A 20,632-nucleotide genomic window follows, 5' to 3' on the forward strand; every position below is an offset into this window, starting at 1 on the left:
GCTCATCTGCGGATGTTGGCGAAGGAACGGCCAGTCTGCTGGGTGCTAGAAAGTTGACTACCAATTGCTCAGCCGCCGCTCCTGCTTTTGCTGTGGGAAAACCGGAATCTTCGTGTGACGACCTGAGCGCGCTTAGCATCTTTGATGGGTTGGCGGCCTGCGCGAAGTACCGTTCTGCGAGTTGCAACGTTGCCTCTGACGAAACGCCTGTGCGCGGCCCAATCGACCTTCTGCTGACTGTGCGGCTGGTTGGACTCGAAAGGGCGATGGGGCGACTGGCTGCCCCTCCAAACCCGCACATCGAACGTGATCCACGCGCGGCCACTGTACGGCGTAAAACGGCTAGCCCTCCTGCCCAAATGAAGAGAGCGCAGCAGCCTGGCGTCTGAGGCTCAGTAAAACGGCAGCCTTGCCGATGCTCTCCTCCTGGCAAGCGCCTCGGCGCTGCGACGGACAATATCACGCGCCAAACGTTACTTCACCAAAGTTTCACCCCCCAAGCCCGCAAACTATGAGGCGACCCAGGCGCTATGGCGACCGTTCGCGTCAACGACCGCGACCGCCGGCGCATTGTCACTAAGGTCCTGTCTCGGCAGGGCGAGGTTCGTCGAAAAGACCCTCCTGCCGAGCAGAAAGTGCTCCGCCGCAACGCGCAACCAGGCTGGCGCGGGAAACAAAGAGGGGTTGCGGCCGCCCCGCGTCCATTTTGTGCCTGCCCGGGGCCGGCAACAACGCCGACCGCCTCCCGAACGAGCACGGGGAGACGGCAAAGACGCCCCAAACGTTCGCGCCAAACCGAAGCGCCGCAAAGAAATTGAGATACAACAAAAGCCCTTGCTTACGGCAAATTGGGTCACAAAAAGCACACAAACCCCGATTACCCCCGCACACCCCCCCCCCGTCCTGCAACCGCTCCTCTTGTGGGATCCGCGTCAGCAGCCCGGGCCCGGGCGCTGATCCAATTCCACACCCGGCACGGCTGCAAAACCTGCGTCTGATAACTCCCCAGTGCGAGGGATGCCGCCACACGTCGGGGGGAGGGGGTGCGGGTGGCGGAGGAAGTCCGCCACGTTTGCCGGGCCTCCCGGAAACAGCGCTATTCGAAGCAAGCCTGCTGTTAGCATTGGCCAAAAAGAGGCTGTATTTTAACACAGGATGTTTGCTTGGTTCTTTCCGTTTTAGGCGCCGAGTTCTTATATACCCTAAACAGGCTTGGGTCGGGGGGCGCCCCACTCCGCCCCGAACGCAATCAATGGCACCTCTGCTTGGGTCGCACTGGCGGGTGGCGTTGCCCTGCCCGATGCTTCTGGTGAAAAAGTGGCGGCGCACACTCGTGGACCGACCCGAAGCGCGGCGGAGGGCAGGACAGAACGCATGGCCACCGCGATTTTTTGGTGCGCCGGCTGCTTGTCCGCTACCGGCGGGTCGAGGCGCAGCGCCTCAAAGGGTGCGCTGTGCGATGGTGTCGGCGTTTGCTTGGGCGGGGGGTGCGGTTTGTTGTTTGCGGAGCTTCCCGGCCAAGGGGTGAAAAAAAGGAGATTGACGTGGCCGCTGGGTTTTGCAAAGAGTGTGTTTGTGCACGTTTTTTTTTTCGTTAGCGTTCCGCTCTAAAGGAGGCCTGGGGAGGCCTCAGCGGCGCTCCGAGTGTGGAGGGGGCCGAGGGGGAGGGCGTGTTTTTGATGCAGCTAGGGTGCTGGAGGACTCGGCCTGTGGGTGGTCTTCTTGCCAGTAGCTTCTGGGTTGGATTGTGTAGATCGACTTAGAAAAAACAATAACAACAACTTTGATCCAGCCCAAATGTTTGTTTGCGGGCGGTGTCTGTGTTGGATGCTACATCACCATATTTGTGTTTTTTGTATTTTTTTTTGCGATACGGGAAAGTGTTTGCAGGCAAGTTGTTTTGTCCTTGTATAATTTCGGCTTTGATGTTAGTGTGTTCTCAACTGCAGCGTTCTCCCCCCTTCCCCCCCAAGATGTTTTTTTTCTCGAAGCGATCTTGCATTGTTCCCTGTGAGAACTATTGCTTTTTTTTGGTTTTGCATTGATATAGAACGGCGTTTATTTGGATTGTAGTGTGTTAGTTGATATATATAGGATTGAAGTTTAACTAGCGGCATTGGGCTGCTTTTTCACTGTATATGTTACTATTTGCATTATGAATAACTACTTTGACTTTTCTTTGGTTTGGTTGTTTTATGGCTTGCGTGAGAAATGGTGATGACTTGCAGATATATATTAGTGTGTCCCATAATAACTTTTTTTTTCAAGTTTTTGCTATAAAGTTCACTCAAAGGCCTAGTTCTGAAGGACCACTCAGCTCGCTTTACCCCACGCGGAAGGCATGCTAAAAGCAGGCTTTAGAGCCTCTATTTTGTCAGAGTTTTGACGATTATGAATAACGTGAATTAACCTTGGGCTCACTATTGGCCATGTGCATCAACTTATTGTTTTTGTTGTGGAAAACATTAAAAAATGAAATAAATCATTTTCTCTTCATCCTTTGCGTCCTTCTACTAAGGAAAATAAGGCGTAGAGTTTTCGTTTTTTTTAAATTACTAGTTGCTTAGAACAATGTCAATGAAGAGTCCCAAAATAATTTAGGGCAATTCGTTTGAGCCTCAATGGAGGAAGGATCAATATTGGAGTAATGACGTTTGCTTTCATGCCGAGCGTCGGAAAGCCATGATGAAGAAGTATGACAATGAGCTCAGTAAGCTCTACGGACCAGATTCTCGGCTTGGGATAATTGTTACCCCATTTATACACCTTCAGCTTTATCTGGGGTTAAAGGCGAGTGAAATGAGTTGGCCACTGTATCTGTTTTTGGTCTATTTTGTTGGGGGAACGATGTCGTACAATTCATTTTTGGTCATCCATGAGACAACTCACTACCTTGTCTTTAAAACGCGCGTACTAAATGAGTATTTTGTGTTGTTTCTCAACTCTATTGTGTCTTTTCCTTATGCTATGATTTTTGAGAGTTATTATGCTGATCATCACCACTACCTTGGTTGGGAGCATATTGATACTGACGTACCTTCTCCGTTGGAAGGCAAATTGCTGTTCAGTTATGTCGACGATTTTTTATTTTTGACGCCTCAGGTCGTTTTTTTTTTCATGTACTCTGGCCGCATATATTTTAGAGAATTGAATTTGGAAGGGCCCATATTATCAACTATGCTGTGCAGCTTTCATTATATATATATATTATTTTTATTTTTACTATGAGCCCGATTATCTGTTTTGTGGTTTCCATTATCTTGGGCACAGGCTGGTATCCCCTTGCTTGGTATTCTGTCTCCGAGCATTATATATTCAAGGGGGAGGGCGATCAAGATACTTTGTCGTACCATGGACCCTTAAACTGGTTAGCCTGGGTGGCGGGATACCATGTTGAACACCATGACTTTCTCAATATTTCATGGACTCGTATAATCAAGCTTTGCGTGATTGCCCTCGAGTTTTATGATTGACTATATGTTACTGAGTCTTGGCCCGGTGCACTTTATGTTTTTTTTTGTTCCATAAAAAGGTGAATCAATTTTCTCGTCTTGCTCGTGAAAAAGGAGCTTCAACTCGGGAAAACTTGTTACCTACAGCAATTGAAAATGGATTTGTGGGATGGAACGATGTGGTTGTTAAATGCTCTTTGCGGAAATGAAGCGACCATGACGGCAAATATTTCAACCAAAAAAAGAGCTTTAACTGAGCCTGCAAACCTAACTCAAGAAAAAAAAACATGCTGGCTGAAAAGTATATATATATATATATATCACAGAAAACAGGGACATTAGAGATAACATTACCCAACTTTTACGTTGTGGACGCGGGAAATAGAACAGTACGAAGACTAAGAATGACATCTACCCATTTTTAACTTCTTATTTTGATATTTTGTTCTTTATTAGTTTTTCCTTGCAGCTTTCTTGCGTTAGTGATACACAAGAAAATAGCCTACAGCTTACGCAAGAATATATCTTGGCGGAGGACACAAAGGCTCAATGTAATTGTTTTGCGTTTCTTATTCAAAACTATGCTAGTTGATAGTGCATTCTACATGACACACAGTGTCAGCTCCCCAAAAGCAAACGCGCGCACACACACACACGCACAAATAAATAAAAATTTTATCTGCCTTTTAAATGAGTGTCTTTTTTTAAATAAATAATAATAATATTCTTTGTTTTTTAAAAATTTCTTTTCTTGTTCTCTCTCTAGCCCTATATATTATATATATACAAAGGATAAATAAGGAAAAGGTTGGTAGATGAAACGATTTGCTGGTTCTTCCTTGGTGGTGGTTTCTACCTGCCGCTATTTCTTTGGTAAGGGATGGGATAATGCCTCGCTGGACACTATCTTCAGTTGCATGCTTCGCAAACCTGAAGTGAACGATCGAATTCGGAGTCAATATGCTTCTACCATGGATCCTCGCGATGCGGACGTTCTTCGCCGTCTCGGAGAGGTTGCAAAGGAAAACAAGACCTTCATTCGGGTATTCCTCCCACCTCACTTGGGTGACCCTCATCGTCTCTTGAAGTGCTACAGCCTTATGGCTTATCCAATTCTTGACGATAAAGGTGGACAGTTAAAGGTGGAAATGGATGGACACCATCTTGATGCCTTTGCAGATCCTGATGATGACTATGCAAAGGTGGTTATTCCTCATATTGAGCTTGTGGAATACCTAGCTAAGTCCCTTTTGGAAACAATGAAATGGGAGGCCACCCCAAGAGGTGCTGCTTCGCTTCTTGAATCGCTTTATCGTGGGGCGGAGATTCCGGACCATGTCTTTCAGACTCCTGCGGTCATTGAACACATTGGAGATTTTAAGGATGGTAACAAAGTCACTCAGTAGAGGATTGAGAAATATAGTGCTATCATTCTAAAAGAATTTTTCTTGTTTTTATTACCAGGTTTGGGATTTTGAGTAGTAAGTAGTATTAGCAGAGGAAATATAGTTTTTTGTTTAATGGTGTTTGTCGTTTTCAGCATAGGATTGTAGGAATTTGACCGTTTACCTTGAAATAACAAAAACGGTATAACCCTGTGGATTTTGTTTTCTTTGAAATGACATTGCAATGCTACTGATATTAAGTAACAAATATACATTCTCTTCTCTTTTTCTCTCTCTCCCCCCTCCCCCCACGTAACATATCAATATATGTATGTATTTTAATTTATGAGCGTGCGGGCAGGATATTTTGTTTATTTGTCTTAAATTAGGATTTTGGGGTATCTGAGTGGTAAAATTGTGGATTTAAATCTGGAGTTATGGTGTGATAGGATGAATCGCATGTTGGTCATTCAAATGCTTCATAGTAAAGCCATGGAGCGAAGGATGAGGGCAGAATGCGATGTTGTTTTTGCTGAAGAAATGGGTTTTCGTGAACTTATTAGTTTAGAAGAAGGGTTTAGATGGGAAGAGATGCTTAATTGGGCTGAGCTGGAGGTATACCAGCTGAAGTTGGCTCTGACCGAGCAAGAAATGCTAAACCATTTTCGTTTCAATGTAGTGGGCTCTTTTGGACTTGATAAACTTGGGGAAAAAGAGATGACACTTCATTCTTCAATTATGGGTCTGCGAAACCGGTTGGAACAGGCGGAGAAAGACTTGAACTCAATCAATTCCAGACACACTGAGTTTCTGCAAGAGAAAATGCGGAAGTGGAATAATGAAAAGGAGGCGCTCGATCTTCAGATGGAAGAACTGCGCATCCGAATAACAAGACTGAATCAGGGACCTGATGCTCTGGCGCCAACCAAATCGCCAAGAAGCGGGGTGGTGGACGTAACGAGAAGCAGGACCGAAACTCCCACAGAGGGTATTCATATATCCTATTTAACAGAAAGGACGAAAGAAGCCCTTTCCCGGGCTCAGGATATATTATCATAATGTTGATTTTTTGGCCAACAATAATAATAACAACACAAAAAAAAAAAACGAAAAACAAAAAAAAACCCAAAATATATTGATTTGATTTTCTTCTTGCCCTTTTCTACATGTTCCATAGCTTAAACAGGACTGATATCATAGGCCTCCATATTGTGGAAAATTAGCATCTTAGGAAGGCGAGGGCGAATGAAAGACACACACCTCATCATGTTTTTTTTTCTTTACAGAGTTATAGTTTGAGTCTTTTTGCTTCCATTCCCGTTTGAAGTTCTCTTTTGCTTCACATCACATCTTTTTTTCTTAGTTGAATTTATGTTGCTGTATGGTGGTGGTAGTGATGCAACAAAGTGGCTTGCCAGGTTTTTTTATATGGTGTTTTTTCCGTTATTTTTTTTTTATTGTATACATGTGTTCCTTGTTGTTTTTCTTAGGGACAGTGGGTTAACAGGGAGGATAAAAGGGAAAATAGAACCGTGATGGGGCGAGACGTGGCTAAAGCACGGGGGAAAACGAAGCGGAGATCGAGAGGACCGTCCAAAAGTAAATCAAGAAGTGCTTCGATAAGGAAATCAAGAAGCGCATCCAAGGGGAGATCAAGAAGCGGGTCAAGGCGAAAATCAAGAAGCGGGTCAAGACGAAAAACAAAAGGTAAGTCGAAAGTGCACTCTATTGCCAGTACTCGGCGGAGCGCGGATATGTCTAGAGGAAATTCTGTGTTTGAACCGAGACGGAATTTTGACAAGCCGTCAGATCTTTTTCCACTTCGACTGCTGATGGAAGGTGACTCCTGCTTCCTGGATCCTCACATTTTTGAGTTGGAGATTGTACTCTACAGGCCGGCACCTGAGGAGGGTAATATGCCCCTTTTCTTTGACACCACCGCATGCCTTTTTAGTGATCATGGCGGTCAGACAGATTATGTAGGTGTTGGGCGCGCAACAACGAACAACAAGGGTCTTTCACGTATTCCTCATGCCGTAGTTAAGGTTGACTCAGATTCGGTGTGTTCCAGGAATTTTTTGGAACCTGCTGGGGGACCTAGTGTCATAGCAGGTGATGGTGTTAGTGTGAACCTGAAACGACTGACAATGTGGGGAGGGTTTTCTTTGTGCACGACACTTTTTACAGGAGATGCGAACCTTACTGAGGTATCCGATGCGTATTATGCAGTTAGGAAGCCCAAGTCCCAGATACCATTGGTAGTTGTTCCCATAACAGTGATAAATCCTTCTCAGAATTCATGTGTCGCATTAATGGTACGTAAGATGAAGGGAAATGCCAAGACAGTTTGGGAACTTGTCAGAATTGGCGAGCCAATTTTTCAGCAGGATGTCAAGGGTGTTTTGGCCACTCTGAGAAGACGGGGTCTGGTGACTCCCACCGGCTACCGTTTGCTTCCCCTGCATGGGCCAGATTACAGCGCTAAGGACGGTAGCGAAGGCAGTTTTTCATTTGACGATGATGATGATGAGGAAGATGATGTTGATGCTGTATGTAGCTCCATCGGTGATGAGAGCGAAAGGTTTGAGAATCTGCTTGTGAACGTGCCACCTGTGACACGTGAAGGGAGGCGTCAATACAGCGTTGGTCACTCTATAATAAATACTGTTCTTGAGACAGCTGACAGCTCAGATGAAGATGAGGTACTAGAGGATGCCCTTCGAGCAGTTGTCCCGCGCTATACCAGTCTCTTCCCTGTTCGTTATGAGGATAAGACTTACAATGTAGGTTCTCGCGACGAGGCGCTTGCACAGCATTATGTGAGTCATCGAGAGAAATATGGTCTAGGAAATGCCGAATCTCAATTAGGGAAAGGATTTGGTTTGCCCCCAGTATTCTCGCCCTTAACAGGAACTTTGCATCGACTATCGTATGGCAAAACTGAAATTGCGAGACCCAGCGCGCCGAATGAGCTTTTGGCAACGATTCCGTCTGTATCGCGTCGCAGGAGCGTAAATGGGAGACGTGTAGGACGTGCCTCCCTTTATTTACGTAGGACCTCTGTATTCCGCGGTCGTTCCAGGTCGCTTCGGGGTCTCAAGGAAAAGCGGAAAAAAAAGGGAAAGAGAAAAGGGCGACGCAGCCGCAGTAGAAAATCTCGCTCTCGTAGCTCCAGTTCCAAACGCCGGAAAAGCAGTAGGGGTCGACCACGATCGAGTTCGTTTAGTCGGCGAAAGTCGCGGGGTGGAAGCGCAAGACCGATGTCAGCGGTAGTCGACGCCCCGAATGGAAGCGGAGACGAGAGATGAAGACCACGTGTAAGACACGATGCATTTCTTCTGAGGTGAGGCAATAAAAGCCTTTGTGATTATGTATCGATTGCATGTGTTGTACACATTTGGAATTTCTTCCCTTTACATGGGGATGTACAGTCCTTCAATCTACGCTACTGGCATTAAGCGACGCGGAATCTCCCACCCGCACTCACATGCACAAAAGACAGGTAAGCAGACAAAGAGGGAAGTTAAAGGCACGGCAAAATAAAAGTGGACTGCCAGTGCTGCCGCCACTGTTGATGTACCGGTCTCTTTGTTTTGTTTGTATCGGATGGAGTGCGAAGGAGGCAAATCTTAAGCCGTGTTGATTGCGCCCGGTGAGAGGACGAATGTAAAAGTAATGCATGTAGGTTTATATATATATATATATATAGTTTTTATATTTCCTTCCAAAGGGGTGGTGGTATTTGATGTACGAGACGCACGGGATACAACCAGGAAGGAGACTTACACAACTGCGGGCCTTGTCGTTTTTTTGTTTTTGTTTTGCGAAGATGTGAAGAGTAACGTTGTTTTGTCAAGTATCTTCCCTTCTCCCCCTCTTTTTTTGTGTGTGTATTTGCCATTGTTTTCTTGTCTTGATACTGTTTTTTTTTCCTTTTCCGCACCTTAGTTTCTGCTTTCTGGAGTAAGTTGTCTGGCTAGCTGGCAATGCTGCCACACCCCATTCTCGCCACTGAGGATGATAGGGATTACATTCAGCGCAGTATTCTCTCTTTGCCAGATCAGGTTGGGAGTTTCTTTTCCCTCTTGGAGCGGGTGTACCTGGAAGGCAAGAGTGAAGAGGCCCCTATCGCACACACGCTGTTCCACTCTATACAAACTACACTTAAGTTGCTTGGGACAGTGCGTCCGTCCGCGTACAGAAAGACGGATTGCAATCAGGCAGTCGAGGAGGAGCTCCCCAAATGTCTGGAGCGGATGCGACGCTTGTTTCTCGATGTGGTTACCGTTGGGCCACAGTCTCTGGTGTGGAAAAAGCCCGTGACGCGGTTGGCAAAGGAGGCCGCACAACGTGCACAACACGCACAGATTAGGTTTTCCACTTCCTCGCTCCTTATAAGAAAGGGAGTTACGCGAGATGCCGTTTTGTTTCAACTGATCATCATCGTCTTTGTCGCTTCTCTTATTCTGGCTCTCGTCCCAATGGTTTTCATTCCTTGGCTTATGCCTCCACGTCTTGTTGGGATAATGGTGGGTTTATTTTCAGCGCTCTTTTTGTTGACCGCCAGTGGGTCAATTCTTTTTTACTTTGTAATAGCGGTACGGGCTCTACAGGAGCTGTTTGATCGAATGTTTGACGAAAGCATGCAGGGTAACTTGTTTCATCGCCCAACACTTGAAAGTTCGGATGACACAACCGCGAGGAGCCCAATACCAAACCCCTCGCGCGTCAAACGCGGCCGTGACACAAGGAGAGGCTACTACGCGATTCCCTATGGCGATTCTGTAGGATACATTGAGGGTAAACACGTTGACGCGCACGTCGTGATGATTGGATTTGACAGCAACTATCTTATTACTCGATGGAATATGGCAGCAGAGGTGATGACTGGATTCCTGGAAAGCGGCTGCATCGGCAAACCCCTGTCGGATCTCCTCATCACACCAAGTGGCGACGTTGCACGCGATCTGTCAGTGCTACAGGCGTCCAAAGGAGATGTGTTAAAGGTCAAACTACGCGCCTTTGCAACCGCGCCAGTGACACTCTGCACCATTGTAGCCCCCATTGTAAGCCTTGCCGGGGAAAAAATTGGAAGTATTCTGATCTGCGCAAATGCGAAAGATAACTTGGGAACGTTTTGTTCCTACATCCGTGACTACATCACGTCAGAAGTAAACGTCTCTCTGTCCGAATTATTGGAGAAGGAAGTGATAGAGTTACAGGGACGCGCTGATGTTGGTTGTCTGCGATCCTTTCTTGCATGCGCGTTGGACAAACATGTGCAGGAAGTGGCCCGGGAGATGCTTGCAGAGTGGGAATGGACGACAGCAGAACAGTTACTTGGACAGGCACTTCGATCTTCTACGCTGCACCACGAAAAACAGGTGGCTTCTACCTTTCCCGCCACCTTGTGCTTGCATCCAACGGTATCTAAAGCGATTTCTACTGCGCTGAACACTATAGGAGTTTCGTGTATAGTGAAGTTACAGATGCTGAGCCACACTGTAAATGTCTTTGCGTTAGCTGTGACTCTTACACCTCATCCCAATAGAAGTGGGTTGAGTTTAGATGGTGAGAGGCTGCGAGATGGCATTCTCCCTCTCCTACACAGCATTTGCGGAAATGTGTGCTGCGATGACAATAAAATTACCCTTCGCTTTCCGTGCCAGGTGACGGCCTTTTTGGAGGATGGTGAAGATGCCTTTAAAGCCTTTGAGGCCCGCGGAGAGCAGTCTGTTATTGATCAAACACGTGCCATTGTCAACTGTACAGTTAATGTGCTGGCGCTGATTACTGATTTAGTGGATCAGCACAATCTTTCAATGACGCTTCTTAAAACGATGTTTGTCTCACTAACTAGCGTCCGTACGCGAGATGATTTGGAACGACGTCTGAGGGCAGTGCCAAACGACGTCGACGTTATTGTTTGCGATCGTGGCTGGCTTAATTCTGCCCGTGACCTGATTGTCTCCTCTGATCATGCGGCTATTGTGGTTCCCCTTGTTGAAGCTGGTGTCAACGTTGCCTCAGCAGAGTTTCAGTACGTCATCCACACCCCTATTTCTGGTAATGAGGTGCGGAAGGCCCTCATGGACATCGGCACAGCTGTATCCCTGCGAAAGAATGCAGCCACAGCACAGGAAGAGCGGGAACGCATTTTGACTCTTCGACAAGAGTCTCCGTGGACAAAGGGAAAGCTGCTTGGCCGCGGTTCCTTTGGTGCGGTGTATGAAGCCACAAGCGACTTGACAGGTGGCAAAATGGCGGTGAAAATGTTTTATTTTTCCGCGGATTGCGATGCGTCTATTAATAAGTTACTCAATGAGATTAGGATTATGTGTAGTTTAAATCACCCAAATATTGTTCACTACTTTCATTGTGAGCGTAAGAACAATAACATTAATCTATTTATGGAGCTCTGCGATGCTTCGTTAGGGGACATCATTATTGGGCGGACCTCCGTACCGGCGTCCCTGACCGTGGTGCAAATTCTTCGCCAGGTTCTCACTGCACTTACGTACCTGCACGCTCGTGGTGTGGCACATAGAGATGTGAAGCCGCAAAACATCTTGCTGAAAGGGGACACGATCAAAATTACAGACTTTGGTACCGCGCGCGAGGGTCAGGCGAGTAAAGATGTGGAGGGCACACTGCGTTATATGGCCCCAGAGGTGTACAGGGGCGAACCTCATTCTAGTCCATGCGACATTTGGTCCGTTGGGTGCCTGGCATGCGAGCTCTTTGCCTGCCCCCCTAGGTTTATGGACAATTCCTTAGTTTTGGCAGGGATGGCGTCTGCTACCCCGTATTTGGCGAATGTCACAAGCAGCGTGACACTAAATGACTTTTTGCGAAAATGCTTTCATGATGACCCTGCACGGCGTCCATCTGCAGCAGATCTCCTTCTACATTCAATTTTCTCACCTGCCTGCAGCTCTGAGATGGAGAATCTTCCTACTGTGTTTAAGAAGGGTTCAACGAACAGCAATAACTTTTCCATTATATCTCAAAAAGACTGCATTTAGTAGTCTTTGCCGTCGCGCATTTTGTTTTTGTTTTGTATATGTGTTTTTTTTTGTTTGCTTTTGTCTTACTTTGCCTTTGGATGCTTTTGTGATTTCGTGCTGTGCTAAAAACGGGTAGAAGGAATAGGCAGCTCGATGAGGTCGAATGCCTGGGTGAGCGGCCAGCTCATTGGCCACCCTGTGTTCGTTGCCTGTGGCTTGATATATATTGCCCACAATGCTGTGTTGGAAGTCATTGATTTTGGCTTTTTGTTTTTTTGTTTGTTTTCTATTCTTCCCGTCCGCTAACATCCCTGGTGCTACTGTTGCCCTCCACGCAGGGACAGGCCTGGCGACTGCAGGTCCCCACAGGCCGCCCCTTGCTGAGTTTGGAACGAGGACCCAGTTTTCACGGATTGTTGCGTGAAACATTTGGCTTATGTGAGTGTGAGAGTGTGAGAGTGCGAGGGTGCGAGAGTGCGTGCGTTGGATGATTCCCACTCGTATCAGGGTTTGGGGCACGCTGAACCAAACTGTGATCTCTATGTTTCCGTTTGTTTCTTGGCGTAGAGGGGGAAATGATATCATCCAGACGCGTTTTTTGCATATGCTGTTGTCGTTTTTTTTGTTTTTGTTGCCTTGTTGGAATTCTGGAACCTCCGCCCCGCCACTTCACGGTTGCGATAGCGAGACGGGGAGGTTGTGCATTGACGTCTCCTTTGAAAAAAAAAAAAATGCTTTTTTTTTTTTGAGCTCGTTGCATCGTTGCGTCTTCAGAGGAGAAGGAAATAGAGAAAAACAAACTATACTCCTCTTCAAACTGCACTATAGTTGCCAGTAGCGACAACATGGATCATTGGGAGGGGGGGGGGGGGGGTTGATGTTTTCTCGGTGGGTTTCCTAGTTGTGATTCGTCTCCTTTTTTCTCTCTTCCTTTCGCTCTCCTTTTTTCTTTACTTTGCTCTCCCCTTTGTATTTTTCGTCCGCCGACAAAAAAAAAAAAGACGGCGGCACTGCTTTTCACGCGTCTTGTGTGGGTGCGTGGGCGCATCCCTGCGGGACAGTGCTGGGGAGTTGTGCGGGTGGGCGGGGGGAGTGTGAGTGGACTTGTTTTTGACGTATGCGCCGTGGCTGTGCCCGTTTTTGTCAATTTTATTTTTCGGGCAGAAATTTTTGTGGGAGAAGCGGTTCAACGCAGTCCAGATGCGTTGCTTTTTGACATTCTCGCGGGATGGCACTTGCAGCACAACCTGACTACCAGCTCCAGCGATGCTCATGCGACGGACGAGGCCGCACGGAGTCCAACAAGAGCGGCTTTGATACAGCCAAAGCGCAGTTGCTCAATAAACTACGCGAGGACACCATACCGTTGGGCTGGCACCGATCCCTGTAACAGTATTCGGCGGCCCACTTTGCGGCCGAGCTGGGAACTACTTCTTTACTGGAGTTACTCTCGTCGCAAAGGGTGACGTTGCACCCGGATCTTCGTTGAGACGTACACACGTCACAGGAGAGATGTCACCCTCGGCGTTTGACGCTTGAGGTGGTGATCCTTTCTCGCCCTGAAGTGAGTGGGTGTTATCTTTCACACGTAGCCGCCCGGAATGGGCACTTGGATTTCCTTAAGCGCCTGGTGGAGTGCCTCGGTCCTGAGGCGATATTGGAGCGGCGCACCGCTGAAGTTAGCCTGCGGCGTGGCACAACGACGTTGCAGGATGTGTATTGTGCCGCGTTTGTCTATGACCAGGATCCAATTTTGACGTGGATAGAGAGCGCTCATCCCATGCATACTTTTGGTGCATTTGAGGAGGATGCCTTGCACTGTGTACAACGCGCGAACGCACGTGGGCAGCTGTGCTCCCTTGAGCACTTTGCGAGGCGGCACGGAGCTGCATGTTACTCAACCCTTCGAGAGGCTCTCTACCCTGTCGCGGAGGCTGGCGCCGGAGATGTGCTGGAGTTCTTTATGAAAACACTCTGCCTGGATGCCTTGTGGTACTGCAGCGACACGGGTGCCACTGTACTTCATCACGCAGCCCGTGTGGGTCGCACGGAGTTGTTGAGCGGGGTTTTCCAACGACACAACGTCGCACAACATGTGGAGGTTGCAGATGACTTCGGGCGCATCCCCCCGATATGGTGCGGCAAGCGGCGGCGCAACATTGAGTTCTTGCAGCTGCTATTGGAGTTAGGTTCGCAGGGACCCACCACCACGGACCAGGACGGCCGCAGTGTGGAGTCGTTTTCGCGACTGCACTACGCCCTAGCCTCGAAGCTACGAAGGTTTATCACGCAGTGCATTGCATCCGCGCTGGATCTGGAATGAAGCTTTGGCTCTCAGCTCCACTGAAGCCAGAAATTAAGGCCTGAGCGGCGGACTCACCTTTCGCATCTTATGACACACGCGATCAGAAGAAGGTTAAACGGAACAACAACAGCAGCAATAACAGATATTCTCACATTGCTTATTCGATTTGTGCCTTATTGTTTGTTGTGTGTTTTGTTTTTGATAATACCTCTTCTCCATCACCCTTTGCGTGTCTTTGTGTGTGTGTGTGTGGAAGTTTGCTTTGGCGATCCATCCACTTTTTAACACAGTTTGTGTGTTTGTGGGGTTTTCTCTTTTCCTGGTGTGCGTGTTTGTGGATTTGGCGGCGGTGGCGAGGAGCTGTACCCGCTGGGTGTTTGCTGGCCTCCCTCCTTCCCCTGGTTTATTTGCATACAGACACCATAAACAGCTGTAGTGTGAACAGTGAGAAAAAAAGACTCCCCTTAGGTGGTGGCTGACGGTGCCGATCTTGATGGTTTGCTCAGTATGTGTCTTGTAGCTATTATAGATCTCTGCCCACTCGTTGTGTTGTGTTTTTATTTTTATTATTGTTATCCTGTCTTACTTTTTTATTCCTCTGCGAAGTTACAGATAGGAGAAGCGGGGGGGGGGGATCCCACTGTGCTCTTCGTTGTGGAGAATAGGAAGCGAAACGGAAGAACAATAACAACAAGAAGTAGGGGAGGGTGAAGGGGACGTCATTTCTGATGCCGTCGCAGCACTCCTTAAACTCCGTGCAAGCGTTTCTTGGCAATGTGCCGGCGTCGTCTGTGCGGGAGGATCTGGGCCTACAGGATGTGCCGCACAATGATGAGGGACTACGGCGCCTTGCCGCGGATGCAAATTGGAGCGCTGTGCTGTTGTTGGCAGAACAGTTGGTCGCTGAAGTGGACGCAGACACCCCGCAAGAAATTTCTGCCAAGCTGCGTTACACCCTTGTGCAGGTGACGGCGTACTTTAGCATGCAGCGGTATGCGGCTGCGAAGAAGTTGGTGGATGCGTTGGGTGACCTCAACAGCGATCGATTCACTGACCCGGCAACAAACGAGTCTGTAGTGCCCTTTTCTCTTCGTTTTATCGGCGCCCTCCTACCTAGCTACTGCGGCACCCCAATGGAAACACAGCGCAGGCTGTACGTCTTGCTGGGCGAGTGCCAAAAACATGCAGGCGGAGCGGCGTCAGCTGCCTGGGGCACCCGCCTCAAGCGGGTTCAGCGTGCACTTGTAGTGAGCCACTACCAGGCAGAGCAGTACGCTGAGGCAATGCGGTTGTCTGAAGCGATGATATCGGCGGAGCGGTACGACGATGAGGAGGGCGCGGACTGTAGGGTCCTGCAACAGATGTTGCAACTCCAGCGGTTTGCGACGCTATGCTTGCGTTGCGGCAACCCGTTTCTTGCCGAGGAAGTCTTTCGGGCAATTGCGGGTCTCAACACCGTTGACGAGACGGATGACGTCCGGCAGTTCCATCGTTTTCTGCTCATGGTCAACCGTGCGCTTTGGCTGACGTTTAACGATAAAGCGGATGAGGCTGCGCACATCTTTTGCGAAGTGGCACGTGGCACGAGTGAGTTTTGCCGTGGGCTGAGCACGGTGACGCAGCCCACCGCCGTTGTTCCCACAGTCTCCTCCCAGCCACTCACTAGTGCCACGGCTGGCTTAGCGGCTGTCAGGGCACAGTCGGCTCTCTGCCGAAAGGCGTTTCACCAACTATGGGTGGACGCGGCGACTTCGCACGTGACATGCATCCCCTACGAGGCCAAGCGTAGCAAGAATCCGACCACCGTGATGACGGACATTATTGACACATTGGAAGGCTACCTACGAGAGAACCCTGTGGAGCTGTTGCACTGCGACGCGTTTTTGGGCAACAGTGCGCGGTTCTACACTCTGGAGGGCGGCGCACAGCAGAAAAAGATGGAGCTGCTGGCGGATATGCTTGAGGTATTTTGCTGTGAACGGGGGTGTATTCCGCCGCTGGAGAAGATGGTCTAAATGCACCAGGATAATGCACGCATTGATCGATTTGTGTTTTCCCTCCTCTCTGCGCGGGACTGAAGCCTGCTTTTGGTTGCCTGCTTCGCAGCACTCATGCAAACGCACACTCTCTACTTTGCCGTCCTATTTTTTGAGGCGTTCCCTCCACTTCCACCCTTTTTTGTTTCTCTTCGCTTTCTTTATACGTGTTTTTGCAGGATGTAGGCGATTGGACCCCGTTGTTTAAAATCTTTTGTTTTTGTTTTTCATGCCTTTTTAAAAATATTGCCGTCTTTTTCAGCTTCTTCTCCTTCAGCCTGACCCGATGCAGGAGCCTTCGGACTCTATGGGGTCGAAGGACCTGCACGGTTTCTTCACCAGCGGGTGTGTGCCGGGGCTGGATGGCGCGTCATTTGCTTCGCCGGTGGCGGGAGAGACGGGGGTGCTGGATCAGTTACGTCATGCGCATGCCGCAGTGCAGCAGTACGTGGCAGCCGAGATGGGCACCTACACTGAGGATTGGAAGCTGCTGGGGAGGTGCACTGAGGTGCTGGAGGGGCGGTACCAGGAAGTTCGAGACTCCACGAAGGAAGCTGTGCGAGAGCTGGGAACGACAGCGGAGGTGATGGAGCGACTACTTCCTCAGCTTGCCGATGTAGACAAGGTTGAAGCACAGCTCGCCACACTAACGGAGGTGGTGAACAGAATTGACGAATACAGCAAAGCTCTGGCAGATCGTTTTGAGTGCAACTGAAGAATTCTGCACCATGCGAGGGTTTGCATTTTTATCCTGGCCGGATGATATACACGCGTCTACATAACACATATGTGTGTATGATGTATGCCTGCGTGTGGGGCTTGCATGCATGCGAGAACACAGCTTTTATATGTCTTGATGTTTGCTTCGTGGGTATTGGCAGACCTTGCTTTTTTGTTTTGATTATGATCTTTAATTTGGTTGATCTCTTTCCACTTCCTTTTCTTCTTTCTTTTTATCTCTCTTTGCTGTTTTGTTATGGCTTCTTCCATGCGCTGTCAGCCGCAGGCAAAGCGCAATCGGCGAAAGCGCGGGGATGCTGCGTCGTAGTGGTGTCACCGGAGAGGCTGAGAAGCTGTTGACTGTCAATCCAAGAAGTTGCACGTTTTCCTCCTCTCAGGCTGTTCTCGCGGTGAATCCACGCGGCGACGGGTGTATCAAGAGTTCGGCGTCGTGCATTGAGGAGAGCGCGCGGAGGCGGTTTGAGCCGTGGGAGTTGGGCCTCATCAAGTGTGAGGCGCTGCAGGAGTATAACTTGCTGAAGAACGCCTCGGAGCGGCGAGAGATGGAGCGGGAGGAGTCGATTGCGCGGGAGGAATTGATAGCCGGCGCGACCTCATTTTTGGCGGCACTGCTTGAATGGCAGTTGGAGGCACGCGGGAAGGTCGAAAGTGATCGTCCCCTGTCGTTGCTGCTGGAGCGGCTGCAGAAGCGGGAGACGAACCACCAGCACCAGTACCAAATTTACGAGGAGGCGCTTCGCGAGGAGGGCCGCGTAGGGTGGAGGCAGGAGGTAGAGAAGAAGACGAGGCTTCGGGAGTATGAGGCGGCGATGGCTCAGTGGCGCCGCGAGTGTGAGGAGACGCTGCGCGCCGCCGTGGCTTTCCTACTGGGGATGCAGACGCGGGAGCGCCAGGCCGAAGCGGCGGAGGAGGAGGCGGCGTGGGCAGCGCTCTGCGCACAGGAACTCACCGACCGCGCAGAGGCCGAGCGGCTCGCCTACGAAAATTTTATGAAGACGCCGGAACAGGTGGCGTTGCGGAAGGAGCGGGAGCGATTGGAGGCTGCCGCAAATCGCGCGGCAGCACGGAGGTTGAAGCAATTCCTAAAGGAACAGGAACATTTGGTGAAGTCATGCACACACGCGCGGGGCCATGTCTCCTTTTTTGAGGGTGCACTTGCGAAGAAGTTGTGCGTTTCCTGTGGGGTGAAGTTTGATGAGACGCTTGGGTACTACGTGCGGATGCGGGGGCGGACGATTGCCCCGCCCTCGACGTGGACGCCCCCGCAGCCTCCACCGGCGCCAGAGCGGCCGGCCCGCCACAGCGTCACGAAGCTGCCGCCACTGCCACCGCCGGCCAAACAAGGAGGGCGACGAACGCTACAGGGGTAGGCACCAAATGAACCCAGCCACACGAATAAAGTGAAGAAAAACAAAAAGGCATAGTAGCGCGAGCGTCTTGTCGTAGCTCTTTGTAGTTCCTTTCTAGCCCACTTTCATTTGCGTTCCCGTTTGTTTTTGTTCCTTTTTTGTTTATTTTGTTCTCCTATTGCGAATCCTGTGAGAAGCGAAGGAGCGCAGGAAGGGGACGTGGTGCAGGCGGGGAAACGAAGTATGTACAAACATGGCTCGATAAAGAAGACGCATGCCTGTATTGCGAGTGTTGTGCGAGGTGCACCTGTTCGGGCGACGGCGGAAACCTCGCTCTTTGCCAGCCGCCCGCAGGGACTGTCTGCCCGTGTGTGTGTGTGTGTGTGTGGCGCACCGGCGAGGAGGGGAATAAACACACATGCAGAGCACACAAAGGTTTTTCGTGTTTCCCAGAGTTGTTTTTTGTTTTGTTTTTACTTGTGTGTGCGCGCTTCTGCCCTCCATTCGTTGCGTCTCTGAGGTCTTCGTGGTACCTTGAGCGAATCAGCCCGCCTGGCTGTCAATCGAGAATCTCCCTCTCCCGCCCACTTCTCAACGAAAACACATAAAAAAGAAGGAACAACGGAAAGAAGAGAACACAACAAGCACGCAAAGGAGGAAATGAACAGCAGGGCCGCAGGCCACAACATCAGTAGCATTCAGAAGGATCAGGCGTACCTCCACTCGCACAATGTCCGCGGCATCCTTGAGCGACTCGTCGCCGACGTTTTGCGAGAGAAGCCGGAGAACGTATGCGAGTACATGGCGGCATGGGCGGTGCACCGGCGTGGGGGTGGCGGCGATGGCCCATCCTCTGAGGCTCCGTCTCTCACGGGATAGAGCAATACCAGCGAGACGCGAAAAGTGATGCCGATGTCAAGGAGGACGAAAACGAGGTACACCATGGACGAAGAAGGTGCGGGTTGGTGGCCTGTTTTTGTTGCGGCTTGCTTGCTGAGTCGCGTAGAATGACGTCATAGGCAGCCGTAATGGCGAGCATCATGACGCCTTCAAGAATTTCCCCGAGAAGTACATTTATTTTTCTCTCTCTTTTTTTTTTTTGTTACCGCCTTCAACGATGATGACAACACGGAAATACGCAGCGCAGGTTTGATGACAGAACACGCAGAAACGACAATGGGCAGCATACCGTGCCTCATACATATACATGTACACCTATATATAAGTATCCATGCAGGTGGGTTAGCGTTTGTATTTTGTGCCGTTGCCTGGGTTGCGCTCTTCATGATTCCCGCACGACCCGCATGCGTGATGACGTTGAAAGGTGCCCGAGGTGATGTGGAGGAGTTAAGGTTGGCCACCGTGCCGTGTGGATGTGGGCGAAGAAGGTGCGCAAGCAGGTTAGTCGAGAAGGAGTGTGTGCGTGTGTCTGTCTGTCTCCTCTGCATCGTTTCTCCCCTCCGAGACTGGAATTAATAGAGAGCAAGAGAGAGAGAAAGTGGGAAAGGGGCGATCGATGAACACAAAGTAGCGGGAGGGAAGATTCAGTCTGGTGTGGATCTCCGTGCATGGGTTCACAGGCACTTTTGCGCCCTTCCTCTGCGCGGCACCATTTCTCCTATGGAGTCCCCTCCCTCTCTCTTTGGTTGGATATCCTCGACTCTGCCGGCGCATTTTTTTTGTCTTTTTTCTTGACGCACGTTTGAAGTACACACAAGTCTGGATCAGCTGTGTGTCTCCACAACACCCACGGCGTTTCCCATCCCTCCCCATCTTCATCTCTCACGCCTACGTGCAGGCACGTAGACGCACGCTTTGCGTCGATGCCCGTCACTCCTTCTTGGGCACCCATGTACCTCTGATGACTCCTTCCTTTTCTTTGCTTCATTTTGTTGGTTGCGTTTGCTTCTCTCTCTCTCTCTCTCTCTCTCTCTCTTTGTGTGCGTGTGTGCGCACCGTGGCGTGAAGCGAGTGAGAAAAAATCGACACGCAGAGCTATTCTCATGAAAAGTCCGTCACGGCTTGGTGGCCTTTGCACAGGCGACGGGCAGATGAGGGCTCGCAGTGGCAGTTGCACCAGCCGAGATGCGGCCGAATGCAGCGGCGGCGACAGTGACGGGGACAACGGCAAGGATGTGGGCGCCGCTGCCACCACTGCCGCCTGTTCGCCCACCTGCAAACAGGCCTCGCTGGCTTCCTTTGGCCAGCAACACACTGAAGATGGTGCAACAGCAACCGCAGCTGCAGAAACGATTAATAGCTGCTGCGGTAACCACAACACCGACACGACGGCAGCCTGGCCTGTTCTCAGTAGCGGCGGCGACGAGACAGAGGTGGCAACTGTCACCGTGATGGTG

At 49.8% G+C, this 20,632-nt stretch overlaps 10 protein-coding genes and 1 pseudogene across 10 annotated transcripts in view, besides 11 other annotated features; all 11 read left to right on the forward strand.

Moving 5' to 3' along the window:
• TraAM80_07569 (uncharacterized protein) lies at positions 1–389 on the forward strand (the record flags this gene model as incomplete). The annotated part of the gene is made up of 1 exon (XM_029384355.1): positions 1–389. A coding segment is annotated over one exon (389 nt), but the record flags the coding sequence as incomplete, so codon positions are not given.
• A 2,220-nt stretch (positions 390–2,609) lies between these two features.
• On the forward strand, positions 2,610–3,622 carry TraAM80_07570 (fatty acid desaturase, putative,sphingolipid delta 4 desaturase, putative; annotated as a pseudogene).
• Positions 3,623–3,754: 132 nt separating this feature from the next.
• Positions 3,755–3,773: a microsatellite.
• Positions 3,774–4,267: 494 nt separating this feature from the next.
• TraAM80_07571 (cytochrome c oxidase subunit V) lies at positions 4,268–4,858 on the forward strand (the record flags this gene model as incomplete). Its single annotated transcript, XM_029384356.1, has 1 exon — positions 4,268–4,858. The coding sequence occupies one exon, from the start codon at positions 4,268–4,270 to the stop codon at positions 4,856–4,858; it is 591 nt and encodes a 196-aa protein (XP_029235778.1).
• Positions 4,859–5,287: 429 nt separating this feature from the next.
• On the forward strand, positions 5,288–5,896 carry TraAM80_07572 (uncharacterized protein; the record flags this gene model as incomplete). The annotated part of the gene is made up of 1 exon (XM_029384357.1): positions 5,288–5,896. The coding sequence occupies one exon, from the start codon at positions 5,288–5,290 to the stop codon at positions 5,894–5,896; it is 609 nt and encodes a 202-aa protein (XP_029235779.1).
• A 16-nt stretch (positions 5,897–5,912) lies between these two features.
• Positions 5,913–5,968: a sequence feature (A-rich).
• A 623-nt stretch (positions 5,969–6,591) lies between these two features.
• Positions 6,592–8,145, forward strand: TraAM80_07573 (uncharacterized protein; the record flags this gene model as incomplete). The annotated part of the gene is made up of 1 exon (XM_029384358.1): positions 6,592–8,145. The coding sequence occupies one exon, from the start codon at positions 6,592–6,594 to the stop codon at positions 8,143–8,145; it is 1,554 nt and encodes a 517-aa protein (XP_029235780.1).
• Positions 8,146–8,525: 380 nt separating this feature from the next.
• Positions 8,526–8,555: a microsatellite.
• Positions 8,556–8,823: 268 nt separating this feature from the next.
• Positions 8,824–11,862, forward strand: TraAM80_07574 (putative protein kinase; the record flags this gene model as incomplete). Its single annotated transcript, XM_029384359.1, has 1 exon — positions 8,824–11,862. One exon carries the CDS (start codon positions 8,824–8,826, stop codon positions 11,860–11,862), a length of 3,039 nt encoding a protein of 1,012 aa, XP_029235781.1.
• A 19-nt stretch (positions 11,863–11,881) lies between these two features.
• Positions 11,882–11,929: a microsatellite.
• Positions 11,930–12,284: 355 nt separating this feature from the next.
• Positions 12,285–12,323: a microsatellite.
• A 126-nt stretch (positions 12,324–12,449) lies between these two features.
• Positions 12,450–12,486: a microsatellite.
• Positions 12,487–12,699: 213 nt separating this feature from the next.
• Positions 12,700–12,718: a microsatellite.
• A 906-nt stretch (positions 12,719–13,624) lies between these two features.
• TraAM80_07575 (uncharacterized protein) lies at positions 13,625–14,167 on the forward strand (the record flags this gene model as incomplete). Its single annotated transcript, XM_029384360.1, has 1 exon — positions 13,625–14,167. One exon carries the CDS (start codon positions 13,625–13,627, stop codon positions 14,165–14,167), a length of 543 nt encoding a protein of 180 aa, XP_029235782.1.
• A 208-nt stretch (positions 14,168–14,375) lies between these two features.
• Positions 14,376–14,401: a microsatellite.
• A 476-nt stretch (positions 14,402–14,877) lies between these two features.
• TraAM80_07576 (uncharacterized protein) lies at positions 14,878–16,164 on the forward strand (the record flags this gene model as incomplete). Its single annotated transcript, XM_029384361.1, has 1 exon — positions 14,878–16,164. The coding sequence occupies one exon, from the start codon at positions 14,878–14,880 to the stop codon at positions 16,162–16,164; it is 1,287 nt and encodes a 428-aa protein (XP_029235783.1).
• Positions 16,165–16,471: 307 nt separating this feature from the next.
• On the forward strand, positions 16,472–16,900 carry TraAM80_07577 (uncharacterized protein; the record flags this gene model as incomplete). Its single annotated transcript, XM_029384362.1, has 1 exon — positions 16,472–16,900. The coding sequence occupies one exon, from the start codon at positions 16,472–16,474 to the stop codon at positions 16,898–16,900; it is 429 nt and encodes a 142-aa protein (XP_029235784.1).
• A 319-nt stretch (positions 16,901–17,219) lies between these two features.
• TraAM80_07578 (uncharacterized protein) lies at positions 17,220–18,296 on the forward strand (the record flags this gene model as incomplete). The annotated part of the gene is made up of 1 exon (XM_029384363.1): positions 17,220–18,296. One exon carries the CDS (start codon positions 17,220–17,222, stop codon positions 18,294–18,296), a length of 1,077 nt encoding a protein of 358 aa, XP_029235785.1.
• A 346-nt stretch (positions 18,297–18,642) lies between these two features.
• Positions 18,643–18,663: a microsatellite.
• Positions 18,664–19,472: 809 nt separating this feature from the next.
• Positions 19,473–19,508: a microsatellite.
• Positions 19,509–20,182: 674 nt separating this feature from the next.
• Positions 20,183–20,211: a microsatellite.
• A 67-nt stretch (positions 20,212–20,278) lies between these two features.
• Positions 20,279–20,632, forward strand: part of TraAM80_07579 (uncharacterized protein) — a gene marked incomplete at both ends in the record, with an annotated part of 426 nt that continues 72 nt past the window's right edge. Inside the window, one exon of the mRNA XM_029384364.1 lies at positions 20,279–20,632. This exon is cut by the window's right edge and continues 72 nt beyond it. Coding sequence (XP_029235786.1) covers positions 20,279–20,632 — 354 coding nt within the window.

The sequence above is a fragment of the Trypanosoma rangeli genome (assembly GCF_003719475.1).
Source record: "Trypanosoma rangeli strain AM80 chromosome Unknown Tra_15.4_contig_00322, whole genome shotgun sequence".
Taxonomy (NCBI): domain Eukaryota; phylum Euglenozoa; class Kinetoplastea; order Trypanosomatida; family Trypanosomatidae; genus Trypanosoma; species Trypanosoma rangeli.